This window comes from Podarcis cretensis (assembly GCF_951804945.1).
Source record: "Podarcis cretensis genome assembly, chromosome: 2".
NCBI classification, from domain to species: domain Eukaryota; kingdom Metazoa; phylum Chordata; class Lepidosauria; order Squamata; family Lacertidae; genus Podarcis; species Podarcis cretensis.
This window is the reverse complement of record NC_137171.1, coordinates 37,837,419-37,860,852: the sequence shown is the minus strand read 5'-3', so window position 1 is coordinate 37,860,852 and position 23,434 is coordinate 37,837,419. Positions and strand designations below refer to the sequence as shown.

At 44.3% G+C, this 23,434-nt stretch overlaps 1 protein-coding gene across 3 annotated transcripts in view; it reads left to right on the top strand.

Moving 5' to 3' along the window:
• The window catches only part of SEPTIN9 (septin 9), a 216,523-nt gene that overhangs the window by 35,733 nt on the left and 157,356 nt on the right, over window positions 1–23,434 (top strand). Inside the window, exon 2 of one of the 3 annotated variants that reach the window (XM_079966064.1) lies at window positions 3,004–3,060. In XM_079966064.1, the coding sequence (XP_079822190.1) occupies window positions 3,004–3,060 (57 nt within the window). Of the gene's footprint in view, window positions 1–3,003; window positions 3,061–10,203; window positions 10,367–18,552; window positions 19,214–23,434 lie in introns of those variants that run through there. The other 2 variants (XM_079966063.1, XM_079966066.1) reach the window with 2 other exon arrangements.

Below are 23,434 nucleotides of genomic sequence, written 5' to 3'. Positions count from 1 at the left end.
GAAGGGCCAGTGGGGAGGGAAATTCAAGATGGAAGGAGTTACAGAAGGCCAGACTGGGAGGCTTGATTAGAATATTAAATGCTTGGAATTGAAGAAAAGTGTCCAGGAAAGGGGGAGTCTGTTATCAGCGTTACTGAATCGTGGAAAATTGGGTGAGGCTTGCCAAACCAGATGCCATAAAGTCTCAAGGAATATTGTCCAGCCGCAAAATGGCTAACCACCCCAAGGACTATAATTTAGCATAGCTGGGATATAGTCACGCAGTGGAATGTTCTTGGATGGCCCATCTTTTAATTTTTGAGCTGTTCCATTTCAATGGAGAGTGGAAGTGGGAAAGGAGCTGCAGTTTAGAAGAACAGTCTCACGTTTGTCTCCTCCCCTTGCCATACACTTTCATTGGGTTTGCTACAGTGCTTTCCCAACAGAATTTGAAGGCATTTTAGCTATTGCAATCAATGCCAAAGCCTGCAAGTTCCTCCAAATTGTGCAAAAATGCCTGCTAATTCTAAACAATTTGTGCTTTCAAAATCTAGAATTCAAAATAGTGTTGATTAGCTTTTGTGAGCACTGAGGGGGGGAAGGATGGTTGGTGAAGGAAACAGACAAGATGAGCAGGAGCGCAGAGAATATTAGCTTCAAGGGAGGGCTGGGTGTTTTGGAGGCAACAAATGGCTGCCTTCCTGTTGACTACTGGGAGCCATTTTGAGCCCTTCCTTTTGGCTTCTGAGCAGTCATGGACATTATGGGGTCATAGATCAATATACTGTAGGACACCATCGGTTTAGTCTTTGGCACTGTAAGTAAATGTCAGGAGTGAGGCAGCAGTAAATCACACTGTACAAGTTGGAGTTAACTCTTTATTAGCAAAAATATTTGCATAGGAGTATCAGGTTTAATGAGTACCGCAACTCATCTCCGGCAGCTCTTACCCCCATGAAGCAGTTGCTGAGTCTGAAGGTCCCCACCTCTTCACAACTGCCTAAATCGCCTTCTCTCCAGGGTCCCCCCTGCCTCCACACCAAGCAATCGGAGATTGCGTCTGCACATTACCAGCTTCTGCTCCAACCTTTTCATGCCTCTTCTGGTTCTTCAAGACAATGAGGAAGGGGAACTTGTTGCAGCAGGAGAGGAAGACACCCACAACTCTTCACCAGCCTGACTCATCTCTGCCTCTTGGCCTCCTCCCATCCTCCTGCTTCAGCTTCTGCCTCTGATTCTGAACTTCTTTCTGCCACTTCTCTCCCAGCTCACTAAGCCCTGTTACCTACTCAGCTTCTGACACCTCCCCTTCCCAAACTTCTTCCTCTTCTCCCTTTGACCACTCATCATTGTCCCACCACCACCACTCCCCAGGCTCTGAGCCTTCTTCCCTTGGTGGTTCCCCTGCTAGTTCCTCCCACCATTCCTCTGTGTCCAGCCAGTCCATGACAGTTAATGGAGCTACATTTTCAGGGCAGGAGGCCCCTTAAAGAGCTACAGCCAAGTCAGTGGAGAAAGTACTGTTTTTCAATTATAATAGAACCCCAACTACACCAGTGTTAGTAGTTTCAGAATGACTTTAGTCTCCTTTAGAACAGATAAATTGTTTGGTCACATGTCATATTTCAATATAATAATCCTTATAATTACAACAATACTTACTTAACGAAGGAAGCCACGTGGCACGTATAGAGCCATGCAGACGCATAGGACATGAGTCACTTTTTCCAAGCAGACCTGTCAGCAGGAATCATCATCATCATTGTCTAGTTTTATTGTGTTTGCTGCTTGTTCTGTCTCTATCCTGATGAAACACAACTCTTTTTGAGATGTGATGAAGGTGAATCTAAGACATGGGTAGGCAAACTAAGGCCTGGGGGCCGGATCTGGCCCAATTGCCTTCTAAATCCGGCCCGCGGACAGTCCAGGAATCAGCGTGTTTTTTCATGAGTAGAATGTGTCCTTTTATTTCAAATGCATCTCTGGGTTATTTGTGTGGCATAGGAATTCGTTCATTTCTCCCCAAAAAATATAGTCCGCCCCCCCCCCAAGGTCTGAGGGACAGTGGACTGGCCCCCTGCTGAAAAAGTTTGCTGACCCCTGATCTAAGACTTAGTCACTTATTTCAGAACTGAGGGACAGACTGAATATCCAATGACTATTGTCAGAATTGAATAATTAAGAAATCACAAGGGATGCTTGGCTTGTGGGTATGAATGACACATGTTTCGAGAGGCTTGTAATGTTAGGTAATCAACTCCCCCCATTCCCAACATTACCCCAGGGTGTCTAATGGCTGTTGTATGCTTTATTTGAAAAGTCATACATGAATGACAAGCAAAGATTTAGCAGGCAGAGCTTTTCTTAATAGTCATATGCTATTTTTGTTGGGGGAGGGTGGGAATTAAGTTCCTGCAAATCTCTTATCACATAGTTATTAAAGCACCAGGAGTGCTGCCAGGGGTGGGGGAAGACAATCATCCCAGAGTATGGTAGTAATTCCTCCCCTGCCCCTTACATGACTGGCTGGGTTTTGGCTATGGCTTCCTAAAGTTGCTGTTTCTTAGAAATAGGAGTACAACCAAAGGCGATGATCCCAGGTCCCTCCCAAGCTGCTTCTTACTACACAAAAGGCATACATATAGCACTATCTGAGAGAGTTACTGGTTCTGACAATCTGGGTGTGCCCCTGGTCTTTGTTTCTGCAGTAAATCATGCAGAAACTTGAGAACCTAGCCTCACCATTGGCATTTTTAGCTCTTGATGTTTCTTGCGAAAAGGCAAACAAGATCTTTGATGTCTTGGGTTATAGTTGGTACATTCCTAACGCGGGGATGGTGACTGTGAGGACAGGGTGCTCAGCCAGATGGGCCTTTGGCCTGATCCAGCCAGGCTGTGATGTTTTTATGCAAAGTATCTGAAGTTCAGTAGTTCACACCTGTTTGCTAAATCTAGATCCCATGGCAAGCCTTGTGCTTGCCATCACCTGCTTAGCACCTAATGCCTATTTTTCCTTTACCGTAGGAATCTCAAGGACCTCCAGTGGGAGACTCCGAAGATTTGGTGACCCGACAAGTCCAAGTAAGCTGCATTAATATCTCTCTGACCTTCTACTCTCTGATATAAAAGCTACACAGATCATGCCTCAGTGGCAGCCTGCATTTCAAAACAGACCCAGCCTGCCATCCCCAATGAGAAGAGTAAACCAGGAGCTAAAAAAAAAAATGCAGCAAAGCTCTTATAATATCTATTCCAAGGAACAGCTTGTAATGGGAACAGTGTGGTTGTCCAGTTGTTTAATGGATATGGAAAGAATAAGCAGGAAATTGCAACCTTCATCATCCCCATAAGCTCTCATGATGAGGGATGTGTTGGGGACCTGAACTGCAGCAGAAACACTTAATGGGTCCTAGATAACTCCAGCTTACAATTATGTTTATTGCATGTGGGCGTTTATATTTGATAAGTGATTTTGATGTACAATTAATTGCAACTCAGTAATTCTTGCTCTGATAGAAAGCAGGTGGGTGGAATTTTTCTCTATCAAACAGGTGTTTCCTGGGTTCATTAGCACATTGTCTATAATCACCATTTGGAGCTTCTCAGGCTTTGAAAGATGCTTCTTCTGTGGAATTGCTTTTCCACCAGTGGTTGGCTGGCTTAGCCTATGCACACACTGTACATTTAAAGCACATTCCCTTGCCCACCCCAGCCCAAATCCTGGAAACTCTAGCTTGTTAAGGCTGCTGATCATTGCAACTCTGTGAGGAGTGAACTATAGTTCCTAGGATTCTTTGGAGGGCTTAAAGGTATGGTGTGAAGGCTTTAGCACTCTGAGTATAGAGACTCGGGCCAGCCCAATACTTTTTGCTGCCTGAGGAGGGAAGAGAAGATACACACACATACCAGCCAAAGCTGCCTTTGACGCTGGCAATGGGGCAGTGCACTTGAGGACATCGAAGTAGAGTAAAGAACACAAGACAGGTTGCATAATACACACACACACCCCTCTGCCTCTCAGCATCTTGTGGCTGTGCTGCTTCTCCCCAACGTCTGCTGTCTGGCACTGCCATTTCAATCTGCCAGGCAGGGTCTTTTGATGACATTGATCTCTTCAATGGCACACTGCCTTGAGTTCTTTGGAGCAAAAATGAAATTTGAACACAGTGAAAATGTAATTGTCTGAAAGCAGTTTCATTTTATCATTTTATTTTGCATTTTTATATACTGCTGAACACCACATCAGTCTCTAAGTGGTTTACAAAAACAATGCATATGATAAGTATTATTTATTGGTTTGATTCTTTATTTACATTTATATACTGCCCTATACCTGGAGGTCTCAGGGTGGTTCACAGAACAAAATCAAAATATAAAACCACAATGCATATCATCAAAATGAAACAACAACAACCCACTAACACCCCCCCCCCCAAATAACCACATTTTAAAAGGGTATAGGATGCCAACCAAATCAACCAAAGGTTAAAAGGGAATGTTTTTGCCTGGCACCTAAAGGTGTATAATGAAGTATGTGTATAAGTATGTGGATAGATAACAAATGATGAACCTGGAAAAAAAATGCAAAACAAAAAATCAAAACAAAAACAAAAAGATGCTGTCCCAAAGCAAAAGAAAATGGCAGCACATTTTGAAAACCTCTTAAGAGTTAAGGCTCCCTTGCCTCTTCACCCTTTCTCTTGCCAAAGAACACCTTGACAAATTTTCCCCACCATGCACCCCCCCCCCATCAAGCCTTCTCTATAGAAAAATAATACGGCCAGCTGTCTTAAAGGAGCAGAAAAATGGATTACACAGACATGGACTTAAGTATCAATCTTCATAACAGAAAATGTGCACAGCATCCTGAACTGGAAGACACAAGGCAGAACCCTATCCATCAAACACACTGATCCATTGGCTGATTGGCTGATTTGTTGTTGTTGTTGTTTTCAATCTCCTTTCAATTGCAATTCTTATTTGTGTACTTTTTATTATTATTTTTGCTTGATGCATTGTGAGTAATGCCCATGTCTTTGGAAAAGAGGCAGCCTGGCACAGACAGGGCATTGCATCATTGAATAACATGCCCCATGGATACCCACTGACTACGTCATTTGGATGGATTCAAGCTGCAGGTGGTTCTCTTATTTTTTGAAAAGCAACACTGACTTCTTTGACAGAATGTTGCCGCACGTGGGGTTCATCATAGTCTTTGCATGAGAAGCAGATTGTAATGTAACAGCCATTCCTGACATAATGTTGTTTTATGGGCAGTGGATAAATCTAGAATGGTTGAAGTTTGCAGTCCCTTTTTTAGTCTAGATAGACTGAGCTTCCTCTTGCTCCTCACACATTCAGTGGAAATTCCAAAAGGGGATAGTTCATTGGTAGAATATCGTACCATTCAAGATGATCTTCAGCTAGATGTTGACCTGATGATTAACTAGTTTGTTTCTGCCTGTACTAGATAAATTCAGCATTTATTGATTCCCTCCAGATGTTGTTGACCACAGCTCCCTTCATGCCTCACCATTGACCGTGCTGGCTGGAGCTGATGGGAGCTGTAGCATAACATCAACTGATGGGGTACCATGTTGGTGACCCCTGATGTTGATGTTAGTGACAAAAGTGGGATTCAACTAACGAGTCCCATCAGCAGAAGTGCTGTGCAAGGGTTTCTGCTTGCTCAATGGGTCTCCCCTCCCTTTCCTCCCTCCATGGCCTCAGAAATTGATTCTGGGTGGGCCGGGAGAGCTCCCAGTAACAGTGCATGGGGCAGGGAGTATCACTCCATCTGGCAAGCTGAAATGCTTGGCCTGATGGAATGATTGCTTTAACACGATGTTGAATCCTCCCTATTTATTTTTCATGGCTGAAAAAAAGCAAAATATTAAAGCCTGCCTTGCTTATGAACTATGAGTGATATCTTTCTTTATTGAATTCTTAGATATCACATACGTATTTCACTACCTCAAAAAATGTACCTGTATTGATGTTTTGTTAAAATACAAACTGGTTACATTTTAATATATAATTTCAAAGGCAGATTACTATCAATCAAAAACTCCTTAATTTTTCAATAGCCCTACTTCTTACACATGGATCTTCACAAATTATAGTGATCACTTTGAAGACGTGTTGTACAAAGAATAACTTGCCTTTCCTTCCAACTGCTTGGATCAGAAACTTAGTTTAATTCCTTCCAGTTTATTAGGCCAAGAACTGATGTTTGGCCCGTCCACACAACGCCTCTCCCGTTTCCCTGCATGCTGGCTTTGGGGCTTCCATTATTGTTAGTTTAAGCCACAGTTTCCTGTTACACCTCTGAAAATTTTAAGTTTTTCCACATAATCATATTTATATTGTCTAGCATGTTTTCCCAAAACCTAGTGAGTATATGGCTCTGTAGGAACATATGATCCTGGGAACAAACTTGGACAGGTAGCTGGGGCAGCCTACCTGTCAATCGAAGAATATAATTATTTTGTTGTTGCATTTGCATATTATTACATAAAGTGTGTATGTGCATGTTGTAAGTAAAAATTGCAATTGTTAGTCTCTCCAGAGAGACTCTTACCTTAAATATCCAGGGGGGGGGGCTGAGGTGCACTTTCAGTGTTTTAACTAGTGAGTCAATAAATGTACATTGCCAACTTACCTTTATGACAGGCATGGCCAAACTTGGCCCTCCAGCTGTTTTGGGACTACAACTCCCATCATCCCTAGCTAACGGGACCAGTGGTCAAGGATGATGGGAATCTTAGTACCAAAACAGCTGGAGGGCTAAGTTTGGCCATGCCTGCTTTATGAGATAGATGATGGGGCTACAATAGCCTCTTAGAATCATAGAATCATAGAATCATAGAGTTGGAAGAGCCAGGAGGTTCTTCCTAATGTTTAGGTGGAATCTTCTTTCTTGTAGTTTGGATCCATTGCTCCGTGTCCGTTTCTCTGGAGCAGCAGAAAACAACCTTTCTCTTGCCAGGGGATGTATGACATCACCTGATAGCATTTGACACATAACATCTATCTTGTATTTACCCTCTGTCAGCATTTGAGAGATATCATGCAGTGATAATGAACACTTGGCAGCTGTTAGCATAGGAAATCTACTCACCATTTGGAACTTGCTTAAAATTAAAATATTCAAGAGAAGCCAATGAACTTAAAGCATTCCAGTTAATTTTCTGCTTTGCAAAGCCTTCCAAATCTATTGGTGGATACTCCTTTCCCTTCTAGCCCAGCTGGAGGGCTGGACACAGAAGGCATCTCACAACCTGGTGTAAATCTGCAGGCACTCTACAAATAATCTCTTCCATTGAAACTTACCTCACACAAGGGATGCTTTGGATCTAACATTGGCCCAGGAATTTCCAAGGCAGGCAGCATTTTCCCTTTGTGCTTTCTCCCTCTCTCCCCCACAGCGGCCAAGGAGCTGGTTAGCTACATGCCGGCTGACATTGCCCACCTGTTTTGTCTGCCTCCCTAGATGAGATCACTGGGCTTTCTTGTGGCTGTCTCTGTCCCCATTTGTCCTGCTTGCCAGGCGAGTCATCCCAGCTGCATTTGCCACTCTGTCAGAGAGCTTGCTCATATGCACATACAGCTGGAGATGATTTAAAAGGGACTTTAGAAGATGGGTATGTCCTACTTGGGCACCGGTAGCTGCATTGTTTATCAGGAAAGGATTGGCCCAACCAAGGGTGGGAGATAAGTTCAAAATTTCACACAAAAATGTGTATGTTGGGAGATGTTTGCACTAAAATGCAGACACAATCTCATGAGGTCTTTTGTTTTTGTTTAAATCACAAATTGCTGCAGAACTGTGGAGAAGGGAACATGCAATTGGAAAAATGAGAAACGGAAAGAACCAGCCTGAAGAGGTTTGCTCATCCCTAGTTCCCGCTTTGGATCTGAATGGGTCTCCTTTCATCTAGATTTCCCCTTCCTTCCTGAGCAATCTGTATTTTTTACTTTAAAGGACATCATACTTTGTTCAGTGAGGCTCACTCCCTAGTCAGTGTGTTCAGGATTGCAGCCTTTAGAGCAAAGGGTGGATTCCAGAGAGTGCAAATGTACTTCGGTTTATGCTACCATACTTCTCCTCTCCCATGGAGCTTTGCTCCATCTTTGCTCCAGAAAGTCTGCCAATCCTCTGGAGCAGTTTTTGAGGGTATGTGGAGGGCTGCAGGGACATGAAATCCTGTTGCATGAGTGGAAGGTTGTTCCACTTGTGTACAGACAGCATTAGATATAACCCGTAGGAAGCTTCTTAGATCAGGTCACACTATTTGTCCATCTTTCCCAGTATTGTTCTGACCCTTTGGGTCTCCAGAATCATAGGTAGGGAGGTGTTTTCACATCATCTGCTGCCTGGTTTTTTTTTAAATGGAAAAGTCCAGAATCAACCCTGAGACTTCCTGTGTGTAAAAATGTGTGCTGTACTTTGAGCTACAGTCCCAGACATTACTATGGAGTTAGTCTCTTGTTTTTGTTTTTTTTTAATGATATTTATTAAAATTTAACAATAAAAACATACACAAACAAAAAACAAAACATAAACAAGTATAATTTCCATCCTTATTTTCTTAAACCTAATTTCCCTGACCTCCTCACACCTCCCCCTTCTGTATTCCAATTTCATTATCTAATCAGCAAATCCCTTCCCTTACTTCCCATATTTTATAATAATTTTATTCTTTTTCCATAATCAACACCCCTGAAAACCACATAATTTTTAAACCCATGTCAATTCTAACCTTCATTAATTTTATAATGTTTATTAAGATAATCTTTAAATTTCTTCCAATCTTCTTCCACTGTCTCTTTCTCCTGGTCTCGAATTCTGCCAGTCATCTCTGCCAGTCCCATGTAGTCTGTCATCTTCATCTGCCATTCTTCCAGAGTGGGTAGATCTGGTGTCTTCCAATACTTTGCAATAAGTATCCTTGCTGCTGTTGTAGCATACATAAAAAACGTTCTGTCCTTCTTTAACACCACATGGCTAACCATACCCAGGAGAAAGGCCTCTGGTTTCTTCAAGAAGGTATATTTAAATACCTTTTTCATTTCATTATATATCATTTCCCAGAAAGCCTTAATCCTTGGGCATGTCCACCAGAGGTGAAAGAATGTGCCCTCATTTTCTTTACATTTCCAACATTTGTTATCTGATAAGTGGTAAATTTTTGCAAGCTTGACTGGGGTCATGTACCACCTATAGATCATTTTCATAATATTCTCTCTCAAGGCGTTACACGCTGTGAATTTCATACCAGTGGTCCACAACCTTTCCCAGTCAGCAAACATAATGTTATGACCAATATCTTGTGCCCACTTAAGGAGTTAGTCTCTTGTTGTACGGTGGTGCTATTGAATCTTGAGGTCCTGCTACAACTCTCCCTTCTTTTTAGCCAGCTCCCAAGCTTGATAGATGAATAATTTGTCTTTGCTTTGTCTTGTGATGCTTCAACTGACATTTTTGTTTATTTAGGGTTTTTTGGAGCTATGGGGGAACAATCCTTAAAGCAGGCAGCAGGCATTCCTTATCATTATGTATTTCTGTGCAGGGCACAGTGCAAGAACCCTGACCTCATTTTGCAAGTGCAATCAGAGTAAATGCATGCCAGCATTGTGCCCAGCAGCTGAGATTCAACAGATCCAGGTTACACTATGCTCTACTATACCACAAATTTTCCATCTATGAGATATTAAAGAGGGTTGTCTCATGGCTGTCTTTCAACTAGACCAGGGTGGACAAAGGATAGGTCTGGGTCTACTAGGTAGATGTGCAGTAGATCAGCAAAGGTGTCTGAGACTGACTCCCATCGGTTATAGTGGGAACAAAAAGTGTTTTCCCCTTCAAATTTATAGTGCGATCCTAAACATGTCTACTCAAAACTGTTGAATTTAGTGGGGCTTCCTCACATGTGATTGAGGTTAGGTTTGCAGCCTGAAATTAAGAAAGTTTGGTGGTGGTAGAAAACAGGAGTAGATTTGTGTGTGAAAGGATAAGGGTGCAAGCTCCAGTTTTGATATCAAAAACAGATTCCTGGCCTCAGTTTTGTAACTATGAAAGGATGGATAGTTGTTCACAAAACAAAGCACAATGGAATTTAGTTATGTTTGATTACTTTTTTTGGTGTCATTCCAGATTACCCTTTGCTCAAACACAATACACCAACAGAGAGATAAAACACACTCATTATCTGTTAATGCCAACCAATATGTATCTACATGGAATGTAATAGCCTTGAGAGTAACAGTAGACCGTGCTGGGAAGGCAGCAAACTAACTGCACAAGACTGGACAGAGATTTACTCCATAAGGAGCTTCAGCAACCAGGCGAGCAGAGGTGAACTGTTTGCAGCAAAGGTGTTCAAAGGTACTGTGGTGATGACACTTTGCTGTTGTGAGGGGATGGGGTGGGGGAGAAGCAGCTCAGCTTCCCCCCCCTTTACATATTCTGCTAGCACTGCAATGCTCCTCTCTGTGTGTGGGACTGTGGGTGCATGTGTAGCGTCCACTATGAAGAGAATGACTCTTGGTTCAAACCACCAAGAGAAAACGGCTAGTGTCATGTTTGTGAAGGTTCGTCTGGTGGTCCTTTTAGGGAATAGGTGTGTTTTACTGTATGTCTCTCCCTCTGCATGTATGCATCTTCTAGGAGAAAAGGCCAGGTCAGGAATGTCTTTGAATTTCTACCTTATACCATGGGCGAGTGGAAATTAGAGAGTGGTCCTCTGGAAGGTCAGTAGCAGGGTTCTGATGCTAGCACCAGCTGAGTCCTTGCAAAGAGTGCTGGCTGTGAGGAACTGTGTTTCGTACGCTGGCCAACCCTGAAAAAGTTACAAGCCAATCAATTACAAAAATATTATTTGGTCCTCTTCTTATGGCATTTTGAACATCATAACCTCCACCCATTCTTTCTCATGTACCAAGAAACATTTGACTTCTGAGACTCATTTTTGGTGGTTAGGTTGTTTTTCTTTTTTTGCACAATGCCCATGGGCATATTGATGTCCAAGTTGAATTCCCCTTCTGTTCCTCCCCGTGGCCCCTATAACCTGCCTTCATAGATATATAAATAACTGTGTCCAGAAGAGAAGGAGGTAGAAGTAGAGAGAGCAGGAGCTCTCTGGCCATGCCCGAGTTGGGGTTGTAAAGACAAGATCTTTCAGCTACTCTGCAGTGCTTTCCAGAAACCCTAATTGTAACTTAGCCACATAATAATGTACCCACATCTAAATCTGTCCTCGGACCAGAGCTATTCATGGAGTACAAGTCGAGACTTTTCCTTCCTGTCTCAGGACTGCTGGAACTGGGTCCAGAGAGGAGTGTTTGGGTACAGAGCAATGTTCAAAAAAAATTCTTCATGAGGTTTTCCCTTTTCTGAATCAAGTGTTTCTGCTGTTGTATATTCAGGTTATCATAGCAAAGTTTTATGTTTGTTTAAAAAATATTTTCAATCTGAAGTGAGCAGCTTGTGTGTGAGACAGAGACAAAGACAGGTTGCAGTGTGTATATGAGAAACAGCCACTATGTAGACCAGTCTCCCAACCTTCAGATATATCTTGAGGTATCCTCAAGGTGTATATCTTTTAATGCAGGGATAGGTTAACATATCCTTTAAAACACAGGGTGGCAGAGCCTATGTCCCTCCAGATATGGTGTAACTATAGCTCCCAAGCCATTTTGGCACCTGAGGGAAAATGACAAAATGGTGCCCTCCCCCCCCCCCCCACAACAGGGAAGAAGCGGTAAGTAAAGATCTACATCAGGAACAAGCAAGGCATAAAGCTCTTCTTTGGGATCTGCTGCCCCTGTGGATCCTGCTGCCTGAGGCGGTCACCTTACTTTGCTTCATGGGTGTGCCAGCCCTGGCTCCCAGCATTCCTGATCATTGGCCATGTTGGCTGGGGCTGATGGTAATTGGAGGTCAACAGCATCTGGAGGGCACCAGATTGGGGAAAGGCACTAGACACTGGAAAACACAGCTGTCTTGCTATTAAATATTTTTTTTCTCATCTCAAAGCAAATTCCTTCTTTTCTGCTCCTTCAAGCAGCATGTCTCTGTGTGCATGAAGGGCCTTGCATAACAGAAAGGCCTGGAGCTAGTGAGATAACCTTCAGTCACTCTGTAGCTTTGATGGATAGCCATTCTTATAGGTAGTCAGTAATTGGTGATTAAAAATGTTCCTTGGGAGATAATGTGTGGTGTAGGAGGTATGTGGAAGCAGAGTTTAGTATACAGAATAGATTAAAAAAAGTTTATAGTTTTAAAAGCATCCATCCAAGTTCCTAGGAAGTACAGTAATAGGCTCAGGCAGGATATTCCATGGGTTTTCTGCTCAACAGCAGTTCAGCCAGAGGGGAACTATTCTTAATGAAAGTTGCAGACCAAAACTCCAGAAACTAAAACTCTGAATATAACAAATGAATATATGCTCGTAAACTCCCAGAGATGGCAGCTCCCCTTACAATATGTTTCTTTACAATGTTATCATTAAAAATATTCCAGGGTGCTAGACAACAGGTCTTTTATTCCCCCTCCCCTCAAATTCAGCTCATTATTTTGGGGGAGGCGGAGAGACTAATCACCTAGGAAAACTTTGAAAATTTAAATTGCCTAATAATGAGGCATCTGCTACTGGATCTTAGCACTTTATTATATTGGTTATCAATAGTTAATGCATTCCACATGGGTGATCTCTGTGCTCCTGACTGATGGCTTGCCACAAAAATCTTAAGAAAGTAAGTAAATATACCAGAAATTATGTGCCAGTTATCCTACTAGAGTTTTGTTTGATCACTGGTATACCAATTATAATACGGCAGGCAGCATGCAGTGGCAGACTTTGGGCTCTCAAATTTCAGCAGCGCTCTGTGCGACGCTAAAATTTGGTGGTCGTCCACGCCCCCATCTCTTGTGCTCTGTTCTACAGCATTATTGTGGTGCCTCCTGCACCCAATGCAGCCGCATCTGTCATGCTACCCTAAAAACACCTGTAAGACCTCTGCCTTTCAAAGTAGCCCAAAGGCAGCCAACATGGCATCCTCAATATTTTATTGGGCTTCAGATTCCCATCATCTGTAGCCATTGTAGTCAGTGGTCAGAGATGATGGGAACTGTAGTCTAACAACATCAGGAGGGGACTAACCATGTAGTAGGCAATGTTGGGCTAGTTGAACCAATTGTCTGACCTGCTCTAAGGAAGTTTCATAAGTGCAGATACTGTGTGTTTCATGTGTGGTGCATGGTGCTTGGACCAATGAGAACACTGCATTCCTTGGAAATGCTGTGTTCATTGTCTGTACACTGTGGATAATCCCAGCATCCAGCCTGGGATTCCCTTACACTTCCTGCATTTCTGAAGCTGCTCAGAATATCCAAAGCTGTCTGAGCTTGGCTGCCTGCATAATGGATGCTTTATTTGTCTCTCTGTTGCGAGCACTGCCCTTGTTGCTTTGGAAAGGACTTCTGAGCATGAAAGACAAGGTCTGTCCAAACCGAAGTTTCGAGCCTTTAATTGGATTTTGCTTTTCTTCCTGTCCCCACACCCCATCCAAGAAAAAGCTTTCCATGTCAGCAGCTAAAGATGGTGGCTGGCTGGGCTGAAAGTTAATGAAACTTATATGCAAATGTTTATCTGCGCAGAAAGATACATTTTTTATTTTTAGTTTTTTAAAAAATATATATCTGAACTCTCCTGTGAGTTTTGCAAGAGGTTAGCTGCATCCAAAACATGTAGACAGAATATAGCAAATCACTCTCTCTCACACACATATTTTATACCTTCAAGCATCTCCCATTCTCAAATTGAAAGAAAACATACTGAAAAGAAAAAATAGCTTTATAAGGACTTCTCCACAACTTTGCCTTTGCTTGGAGGTACTTGGAATAGGGTATATTCCTGGCTCACTGCTATTTATTTATTTATTAATATCCTGCCATTCTCCCAGTGCAACACCCAAGGCAGATCACAGCATAAATTAAGGGCTTATCCACACTTAGCTCTTTCCAGGCACAGGTCTGTGCTTTAAAACTCCAAGTCCAAGCACACACTCTTTTTGTCCAAGAGCTTTCTCTGTGAAAAGCCACTCTTTAAATTGCAGTTCGGGTTTTCTGTGGATTGTTGTTTGCTCCAGTTCAGCTTTAAAGAGTGGGTTTTTGTGGGGAGAGCTCCGGGGCAAAGAGAGAGTGTGTGTTCTGACACAGAGCTTTAAAGTGCTTGGAAGGTGCAGAGGAAAGGCAAGTGTGAATAAGCCCTTAGACAGATACAACTAAACACACACTATACATATTAAAAAGTAACTCCATTAAAGGCAGTGCTGGACACATCTAAAAGCATAACATGCAGCATCAGAAGACCCTGCCTCAAAAGTCTGTCAGGACAGAAAAGTCTTTGCTTGCCAGTAAAAGGAAAACAGAGAGGGCACCAGCCTAGCCTCCTGTGGGAGGGAGTTCCACAATCCAGGAGCAGCCACCAAGAAGACCCTCTCTCATGGCCTCACCAAACATCCCTGTGAAGGTGGCAGGACCAAGAGAAAGGTGTTCCTGGAAGGTCCCAAAGCCTGGGCAGGCTCATATAGGGAGATGTGGTCCTTCCAATAGCCTGGACCCAAGCTGTGTAGGCTTTGTAGGTCATAAGCAGCTCTTTGAATCATGCTCAGAAATGGCCTGGGGAGTGATAACAAGGAGTTTCTGTTCTCCCTGTAATCAGCTGCTATATAGCACACATTGGAGCCTGAGCAGGCCACGTAGCCTTGTCTTCTGTATTATACAGTTCAATGAAAACTGCAGAGTTTCTTACCATGTATGGAAAGACATAGCTTCTTGCTTAGCTGTCTAATCCTGCAAGATGACGGTATAAGAGATTGTAGGCAGAAAGGGGCATCCAGAGTTGCACCGTCAGATATGAAAGACATTAAACAAGCCTTCCTGTGTCAGAGTATTTGACGGGATCCTATAATTACTCAAGGTTTAGAAGGAGTGACTGAGTGCCTGCTGCTGTGTTTCCTACTTTTTTTCTCTAAAGGGACCACATTGGTTGGAATGCATTTGTCTGATCCCACATGCCACTTCCTGTCCTGCTCACCCACCCCCAGTAACCAGAATGCCATATTTAGCAGACGTGTGGGGAAAGCACATATAAGTTCAGTGCCTGCCTGCCTATGGAGGCTGCAGCCCAAAAGGCAGAATTCTTAGCTGCTTCTCCAGCTTCATGGGAAGATGATTCATCTGTCCTAATAATCTGGGGATGGAAATGAATCACCAGATAAATGCAGACCAGCAATGTCATGTGCTTATGAGAGAGAGAGAGAGAGAGAGATGTCATTTGGGGGATGTAGTCAAGCCATACTCATTCTCCATGATGCAAAATTATTCCACTTAGTCAGCATGGGTCAAGCAGGCTGGAACAGCACATCTAAATTTGGAGTCCAGGCCCTGGGAAGGATATTCTCAAACATGGGAGGGCTCTGGAGGAAGCCGTGACAGCTGTGCAGATAGACAAGCCCTTGGAAGGACAGTTTTAATGTAACCCCAAGGCATGCTTCTCAAGCATCCTTTGTTGCGAGGTATGTCCCAAGTGTCGCAGAAGTCCGCTTGACCTAAGAAGGTCAGTGAATGGGGAATCTCTAGTCCCAGGGTGTAGTCTTAAGGCACATGAGGCTACACAAGTCTGGGTTTGGTCAGTGCCTAGACAGGAGACCACTTGGAAATCACCTGCACCTGCTACTTTGGGTTCCATGAAGGAATAAATGTGAGATACAGGAGGCAGTGATGGCTTTAAAATGGATGACTTTAGAAGAGGATTAGATGGCGGCTGTGTTCTGCCTCCACTGTCAGAGGCAGCATGCCTCCAAACAGCAGTTGTTGGGAATTGCAGGGTGCTGTTGCACTCATGTCTGGCTTGCAGGCTTCTCACAGGAATCTGGTTGACTCCTGGGTGGACAGGATGCTGAAGTAAATGGGCCCTTGGTCTGATCCAGCAGGCTCACCTTATGTTCCTAAATAAATAGAAATAAATAAATCTCAGTTCAGTCATTTGTAATGTGAGGATAATACACCTGTGCCCCAAACCTTGCAGTTGTACTTGCAAATGTTATGTTGACAATAAGACAAAGGATCAGTCCATAAGGCTCCCAGTTTATGGTTGGACTACATGTGGGTGAGAAGTGCAAAATGAGAATCTGGCTTACACACCTATCCTGGAAGCATGTGTGGCAGGCAGGCAGTACATGAACTGAACACACATACATTCTGCATCACACATGTTCTGCATGCAGTCTAAAGGCAAAGGGACCACTGACCATTAGGTCCAGTCGTGGCTGACTCTGGGGTTGCGGCGCTCATCTCGCTTTATTGCCCGAGGGAGCCGGCGTACAGCTTCTGGGTCATGTGGCCAGCATGACTAAGCCACTTCTGGCGAACCAGAGCAGTGCACGGAAACACCGTTTACCTTCCCGCCAGAGCGGTACCTATTTATCTACTTGCACTTTGATGTGCTTTTGAACTGCTAGGTTGGCAGGAGTAGGGACCGAGCAACGGGAGCTCACCCCGTCACGGGGATTCGAACCACCAACCTTCTGATCAACAAGTCCTAGGCTCTGTGGTTTAACCCACAGCGCCACCCACGTCCCGCATGCAGTCTATGGATGCATAAAATTTCCTCCGAGTCCCACACCCCACTGCATATATAAAACAGGTCTTTCTCCTGTTGGCATCTGTCTGTCTTGAGAGACAATGGAATGCACTTTCAGGGGTGAAGTCAAACAGCTGCATTAGAAGCACCAAAGTGACCTTCCATGGTTCAAGCCTGGGCTGTGTATGGAGTCCTTGGGCTGTCCAGATGACAGGACCGCCCTCTCAGCCTCACTGATGTGGTCCAAAGGAAAGCAGGGCAATATGTTTGGTGCCAGCATGGCTGCCGGTGTTTCCAGAAAGAGGTGTACAAGGTGCTATTCAACCATCTTAGGGAATCCACTTAGGATTTGTGTTAGGTTTACTGCACTGGTATATTAAGCACTGTAATAGTCAAAGTGGTAGATTTTATTGGATGAATGGCATGGACACAGGGATGAGGCACCTGCAGCCCACTGGATGTTTTTGAACTACTCTCAACTGACCCAGCCAGCATGGTCAATGGACAGGAGTGATGAGAGCCGTAGACCAGCAACCACTGGATGGTCACAGGTTCCCCACCTTTGGACTAATCTGTTTCAAGTAATGGCTTTGGAGGCTCCTTCCTCTCTTTACTGGAAACTGGACTGGGAGACCTGAAGAACATTTTCAGGCTCAGCAGTTTGTGGGCCTGGCAACATTTGTTTCCACAGGAGTGCGTTCTGGAGTGATTCCAGTGCAGGCCCATTTGTTAGCATTGGCTCTCTGTGCAGAATTTGTGTGGAGGCAGCCCTGTGAATAGGACTGGCAGGAATCTGGTTGCTTGCTGATGGCCGTTTCCTGAAACTCCACATGCATGACCATTGACATATTGCAATCAACCTATTCGTTTTTTAAAAACTAGATGGAGAGGTGTTGGTTGACCAAACCCTGGAGCTGAAAGGGACAATCTAGCCCCAGGCCTGCACAACTTGGGACCTAGCAAGCCAAATGCATGCCACTTAGCCATGTATGGCAGCCGGCCAGCAGCTCAACAACCTCCTGGCAGTAGAACCAGGAATTTTCTCAAGCTCCGGGTGATCTGCATTTAGCTTGGTAAGTCACAAGTTCTGCCAGCTTGAGGCAGTCCAGCCATGCACCCAAAAGGCATTTCCACCCACCCACCAGCAATCCAAACCACACCTTGGGTTTTGTGGCCAGGAGATGCTGCAAAAACTGTGCTATGGTCCCCTCTTGTTGGGGAGACCAGGGATGAATGGTGGTTGAGCTCAAGGCATGGGTGGGCTGCCTTGATGGGAAGAGATACTAAATGAGCACATCCTGTTGCTGTAAATAACCCATTGCAGACCCACCCTGACAGCTGCAAATAAGTCCAAGTCCATTCTCTGGTAGGCATTGCAAGGGTATTGCACCCTCCCAAGTCATAACAACAATTTAATAAAACCCGCTGTGATACCCCACCTTGTTGGTGAGCTCACTGTGACCATTCCATTTAATTTCCACCCTGGTTGGTTGCTCTGCCAGCACAGACTTCATCACCTTGAGTTTTTGACAGGGGCTGCTGGAGATCCAGCCTTTTCCCTCTAGGCTCTTCTACCACCACCGCCACTCCACCCCATCACTGGCAGGAGAGATTTTGCAGCCTCTCAGTTACAGGCCAGCTGTAGGAGCCCCATCCCTCTGTTGGCAAATGTGACAAGGGAAGGTCCAGTTCCTCATGCCAAGGCAACACGGCAGCTCCTTGCCAAGACTGAGTAGGAAGCCTCTTCACTGGAGACAGCAAACATGTGCCGTAATCCTTCCTAGCTAACAGCCTGTGATTCTCTCTCTCTCTCTCTCTCTCTCTCTCTCTCTCTCTCTCTACTGAGGAGTGAAGTCAGCCTTCATCAGCGGAATAGTTTGTGTATAATTTGACCCCCCCAAAAAAACAATCACAAAACCTCAGACCAGGCTGGATGGAGGAATCAGCTGGCTTCTGGAGCTACGAAGTGATTTTTAAGCCAAAAAAGTAGGGGAGGAGGAGAAACGGCAGCAGAATTAAGCATGGAGAAATCAGGAGAGACTTTTTAGCAGCTGGCGGAGAGTTGCTTGCTTTGTTCCAAGGAGCCAAGTTGCAGAGCATCTCCCAGCTAATATTAAATGACAAGTCAAGAGAGCGGCAGCCTTGTCCTGGAAATGTATGCACTGTGCCTTTAAGACTGTCTTGCGGGTGAACTGAGTTTCTCAGTTTAGCCCTGCACGTGGCAGAATATATTTTTTTCGAGTGGGGGGGGGGGAGAGAGAAATCACATTGAATTTCTCTCTTTTTTCCTGGGTCATGCCTTTGGCACCTTCTTTATTCCTCTCTCCCTCTTTATTTCAACGAGACAAAGCTACTTCAGTTTGGAGCACAAACATATGATCAGCACATGGAAATGTGGTAATCTGGGTGCATTCGTGATTGCAGCCGGTTGAAGAAATTAGACTAAAAACATTTTTTTTGAAGAAGAGGAGGAGGTGGAGAAGGAAAGCTGGGGAAAAGCAACAGGGAGAGTGGTTAAAAAGTACAATTTGGGACAGGCGGATGCTGAATACATCTGGTCGGGATGGAGAGGGACCGGATTACAGGTGAGTGCTGGAGTCATTTGATAGGGTGTGTGTGTGTGTGTGTGTGTGTGTGTGTGTGTGTTTATTTCTGTCTTTCACCCCCACTTTCACCCATTGCCCCTTGTGGGTTCTTCAGCTTCATTGGAAGCAGATCAGCCAACCTCTCTTATTTCACTCCAGCATTCTATAAGTTGCATTTCTTTAACTCTGCCTTCCCCTCACCCTTTTTATGGTCTGCACATAGATGTTGTTGCTAGAGAAGTAGCAAGGGTCAAAACGGTTTTCTGGATCTGGATTTCATTTGATTCTTACCCCTACTCTATCCCCACTCCCCTTCTTTTCCAGTTTTTGGGTGAATTTTCAAGGGAAGAGTATGAATGCAGAGCCTGTTAAGTGTGAATTTGGGCGGTTGGTGGTGGTGGGGAAGCTTGGAGGACTGGGGCGGGGGGCTATCCCAGCTCTTGGCTGGAGGATGCCTTTATATTCTGGATGTTGGCCGCTCAGTTTGTTTGCCTGTGTGTTGTGGTTTAGCGCTGCCTTTCGTGCCAAAACTTGTGTGAAAAGGCAGGAGCTTCCACCCACTCTTTATCCTCTGGAAATGTTTGTATTGCTGCCTGGAGAGATTTAGTTGCTGGGCAAGGGGGTTTCTCGTTGCTAGGATAGAGTGTCCCGGGTGCGTGCGTATTCCTTGTGTAGGTAGCATAACCCTGGAAAATGAAGGTTAATTTAGTACGGTTGCTGCAGATATTTCTCCCTGCACTGCCTCATTTTACAGGCAATTTACTTTTGGGCAAGAACACACCATGCTGGAAAATGGGGTTTAAAGTTTAAGACGTCTTTGTACTGCTGATTTAATCCGAGAAGTGTTTCTGCCTCAATCCCAAACGATATGCAGTTCCTCAAGACACTTAGCATAGCAGGAAGGTTCATGGTCAGTGATAGAGCATTTGCATTGCATCCAGAAGAACTCCAGGTTCAAACCCTGACATTTCCAGGTAGGGCTGGGAAAGAATCCCTGTCAAAATCCCTGGAGAGCCCCTGCCAGTCACTGTAGGCCATATTGAGCTAGAGGAAACAATGTAGCATCCTTAATATGTAAAGCGATTGCCTGGGTGGATTTACTGTGAAACCAATGAAGCTTAAGCTTGAGGGCTCCTAATTCCAGAGGGGCCCCAGAAGCAACTTTAGTCCATATTGCTTAATTTCTTTTGGATCTAGTAGACCCAATTTGAACTGCATGATTATTATTTTTTTCTTGTATATATTTCAACAATCTCGAAGTTTGAGGGTCAGTAAAGGTGATGTAGAAGTGTGGTGATCTGTTGTGGAACAATCCAACTGAAGAAGACAACAATGGTTTCCCAGACCTCCTCCCAGACCCCAGTTCAAACTACAGGGGCCCCAAAAATGTAGGTCTACCACTTTGGGCCATATCTTGTTACTGAAGCCGCTTGGTCACATCATTATCCATTCTCAGCTGTTAGCAGGTGGTTGAAAGCCATAATTCCTCTTTGTTGTTATTCGTTGTGGTGGTTTTGCAGTTAACATAAATTCAGAGATTGTTATTTTTTTAAAGCACTACGACACAGATTTGTTGAGGTTCAGAAATGTTTCTGCAGCAGAGGAGGAGGAGGCAAAGGCATGCCACTGTGTGTTATAGTATAGATAAGGGATTGGACCATAAACCAGGATGTTTCTCGCTGAAATCTCATCTCTGTCATGAATGGGGACCATGTGGCTCCCTTCTATTGCAGTATAGGGAGAATAATATTGGCCAGTCTAACCAAATTCAGGGCTTGGACATCACGGGTCACATGCCAAAGCCCAATGCTGACCGAACTCCCTGGCTCTGAGTCACCTGTCACCCTGCTCACCCGCATGTGTGGCCACTGCCTGCTCATTTGCTTGACTTTCTCCCTTGGTTGTCAGGTACAAAAGAAGATGGGTGTGTGTGTGCTCCTGCGCCTTTAATAGTTGTGTTGAACAGGCTTCCTTAGCAGGAGGACATTGTCATGCAAAGCTGAAATAACCTCTTCCGCAATAAAGGATTGATGGTGTTGAGGAAGTGGGGATCCTCTGAGGGCCCCACCCCCACCCAAACAAAAAACAACAACCCTGGGCCTAGAGCCAGGACTGACAGAGTTGTGGTAAGAATTACTGAGGTAATTCTGTCAAGTGCTTTGAACAGTCTGAAGCAGGGGTGAGGAAGCTCTGTGTGGACTAGAACTCCCGTCATTCCTGACCATTGCTAGGGTGGCTGGAGCAGATGTGAGTTGGTGTTCAATGATATCTGGAGGGCCATAGATTAGCCACCTCAGTCCTAAAACACTGTGTATGCCTCTGTGTGTGTGTGTGCACACACACACACACACACGCCATTTTGATTATGTAAATTTGTCCCTGAATCTTCAGAGCAGAAGTTATCTCATGAAGAAACACCCACTGCGCATACTCAGGAAGAGTGTTCTGTCATAGCCTGATTTCCATTTGCCTCAGCATTAGTGTTGCTTTGACCCTTCCTTCCCAGAAAGAAAATCTGTGTGCCAGAAATGACTATATGGCCTTGAATTCAGCCACATTGGCTAGCTCAGGCTGTCCTCATTGCTTTTGGGAAAAGCTGGGTGTGTCTGGTGTTCTTCTACTACTTCTTGCAGATGAGAAAGCTGTAGCCTTGTGTCAAATGACTTCCTTTTTTTAAAAAAAATTAATGTGTCTGATAGCCAAGCAAAGAACATGCTCCCACCTTCTAGCCCCCCAAGCCCATGTCTGTTCCTGAATTTATTCAGCTGGCATAACTGAAGTAGGAGCTGGGAAGCTGTATGGCTATCTTGGGCGTTCCTGGCTTTAGCTGTTGGGCATCCACACTGGAAGCCAAACCACATGTCCTAGAGAAAACCACCAAGTGAGGCTGGAGCACAGCAGTGTTGAACAAAAACTGAACTCAGCTCTGGTCTATCCCGGGGCCCTGTTGTGGTCCAGCAACAGAATTTGAGTTCCACAGTTGCATCCACTGTGCCGGCAGGGTCAGGAGTCAGGAGTCAGCAGCACCAATGTCAACACTGCATGGAAAGTCGCTTCGCTTTTCTGATACTCAGGGCTGCGCTGTAATGCTTCTGTACACATCCGTGTTATCCATGAAAATGCTTCTATATATAAGTTACACTGATATTTTATATGAATTTGCGTGGTGGTGGCATAAGAATTCCTAAATAAATAAACCTTAGGTAATCTTTGAGGCAACAGAGGGCAGATGCTATCATTTTCTTGGGTTCTCTCTCCCTCTTGCAAATCTCTGAGGAGTTCTGTACATTCATGCGTGGCAATGATACCTGCTTTCAAATGAGTACCCCTTGCATTTCCTCTGTTCCTTGCCATCAGCAACAACGTTTTATGGTCCCACTGAGCCAATTTGCAAAAATGCACAATTGTGCAAAGTATAAATAAGGTTATATAACCCTGTCTGTCTAAGTGCTCTGAACCAGCGGGAGCAGAAACGGAACATGAGAGAGAGAGTGGGAGAGAGGGAGAGGAGGAGGAGGAGGAGGAGGAGGAGGAGAGCAACATAGTAGTCCCTTCCACAAACCATAGTCACATAATATCTAGTTTTGATGGGTTTTCTTTTGTAATTAGCAACACAAATTGGATGACTTTGATCGGATGGAGGGATTGGATACCAGCAGCATTTATTTGTATTGCATCCACTGGGCATATGCAATACAAATAAATGCAGGTTTTAGTTCTGGCTTGCTTTGAGCAGTTCACTCATAGCTTCAGCATGTAAATTCTTCACATGGAGGACTATGGGAGTGAGTCTCAGGTGCCACACACCCACACATAAAACATGCCTCTTACAGAGTGCAGTGTGTGGTGGTAGGCAAACCTAGCCTACCAAGGAGTCAATAGACCACCTGATTTTGTTACTTGCCCAGGATAGCAAAAACAAAGAAGTTGTAAAGCACTTTACAAGCCACAAGATTCAGCTGGTGGGCTGGGTGGTTCACAAGCTGTGCAGATCTGGCCTATGAATCAATGTACAATGTAGGTCTTGCCTGTACAATCCAATTATTCTTTTTTTCAGCCTCTTTTTATGTTTTAGTACACTTGGAACTATGCAGAATGTCATGTTTTTGATACTGACAATGTAAGGGTCCACTACAAGGCCACTTTGTGCAATATTGGCTTGAATTAGAACTGCTTTCCATTGAGAGCAGTATGTGACTCCTGCCCTGCAAACTATGTGGT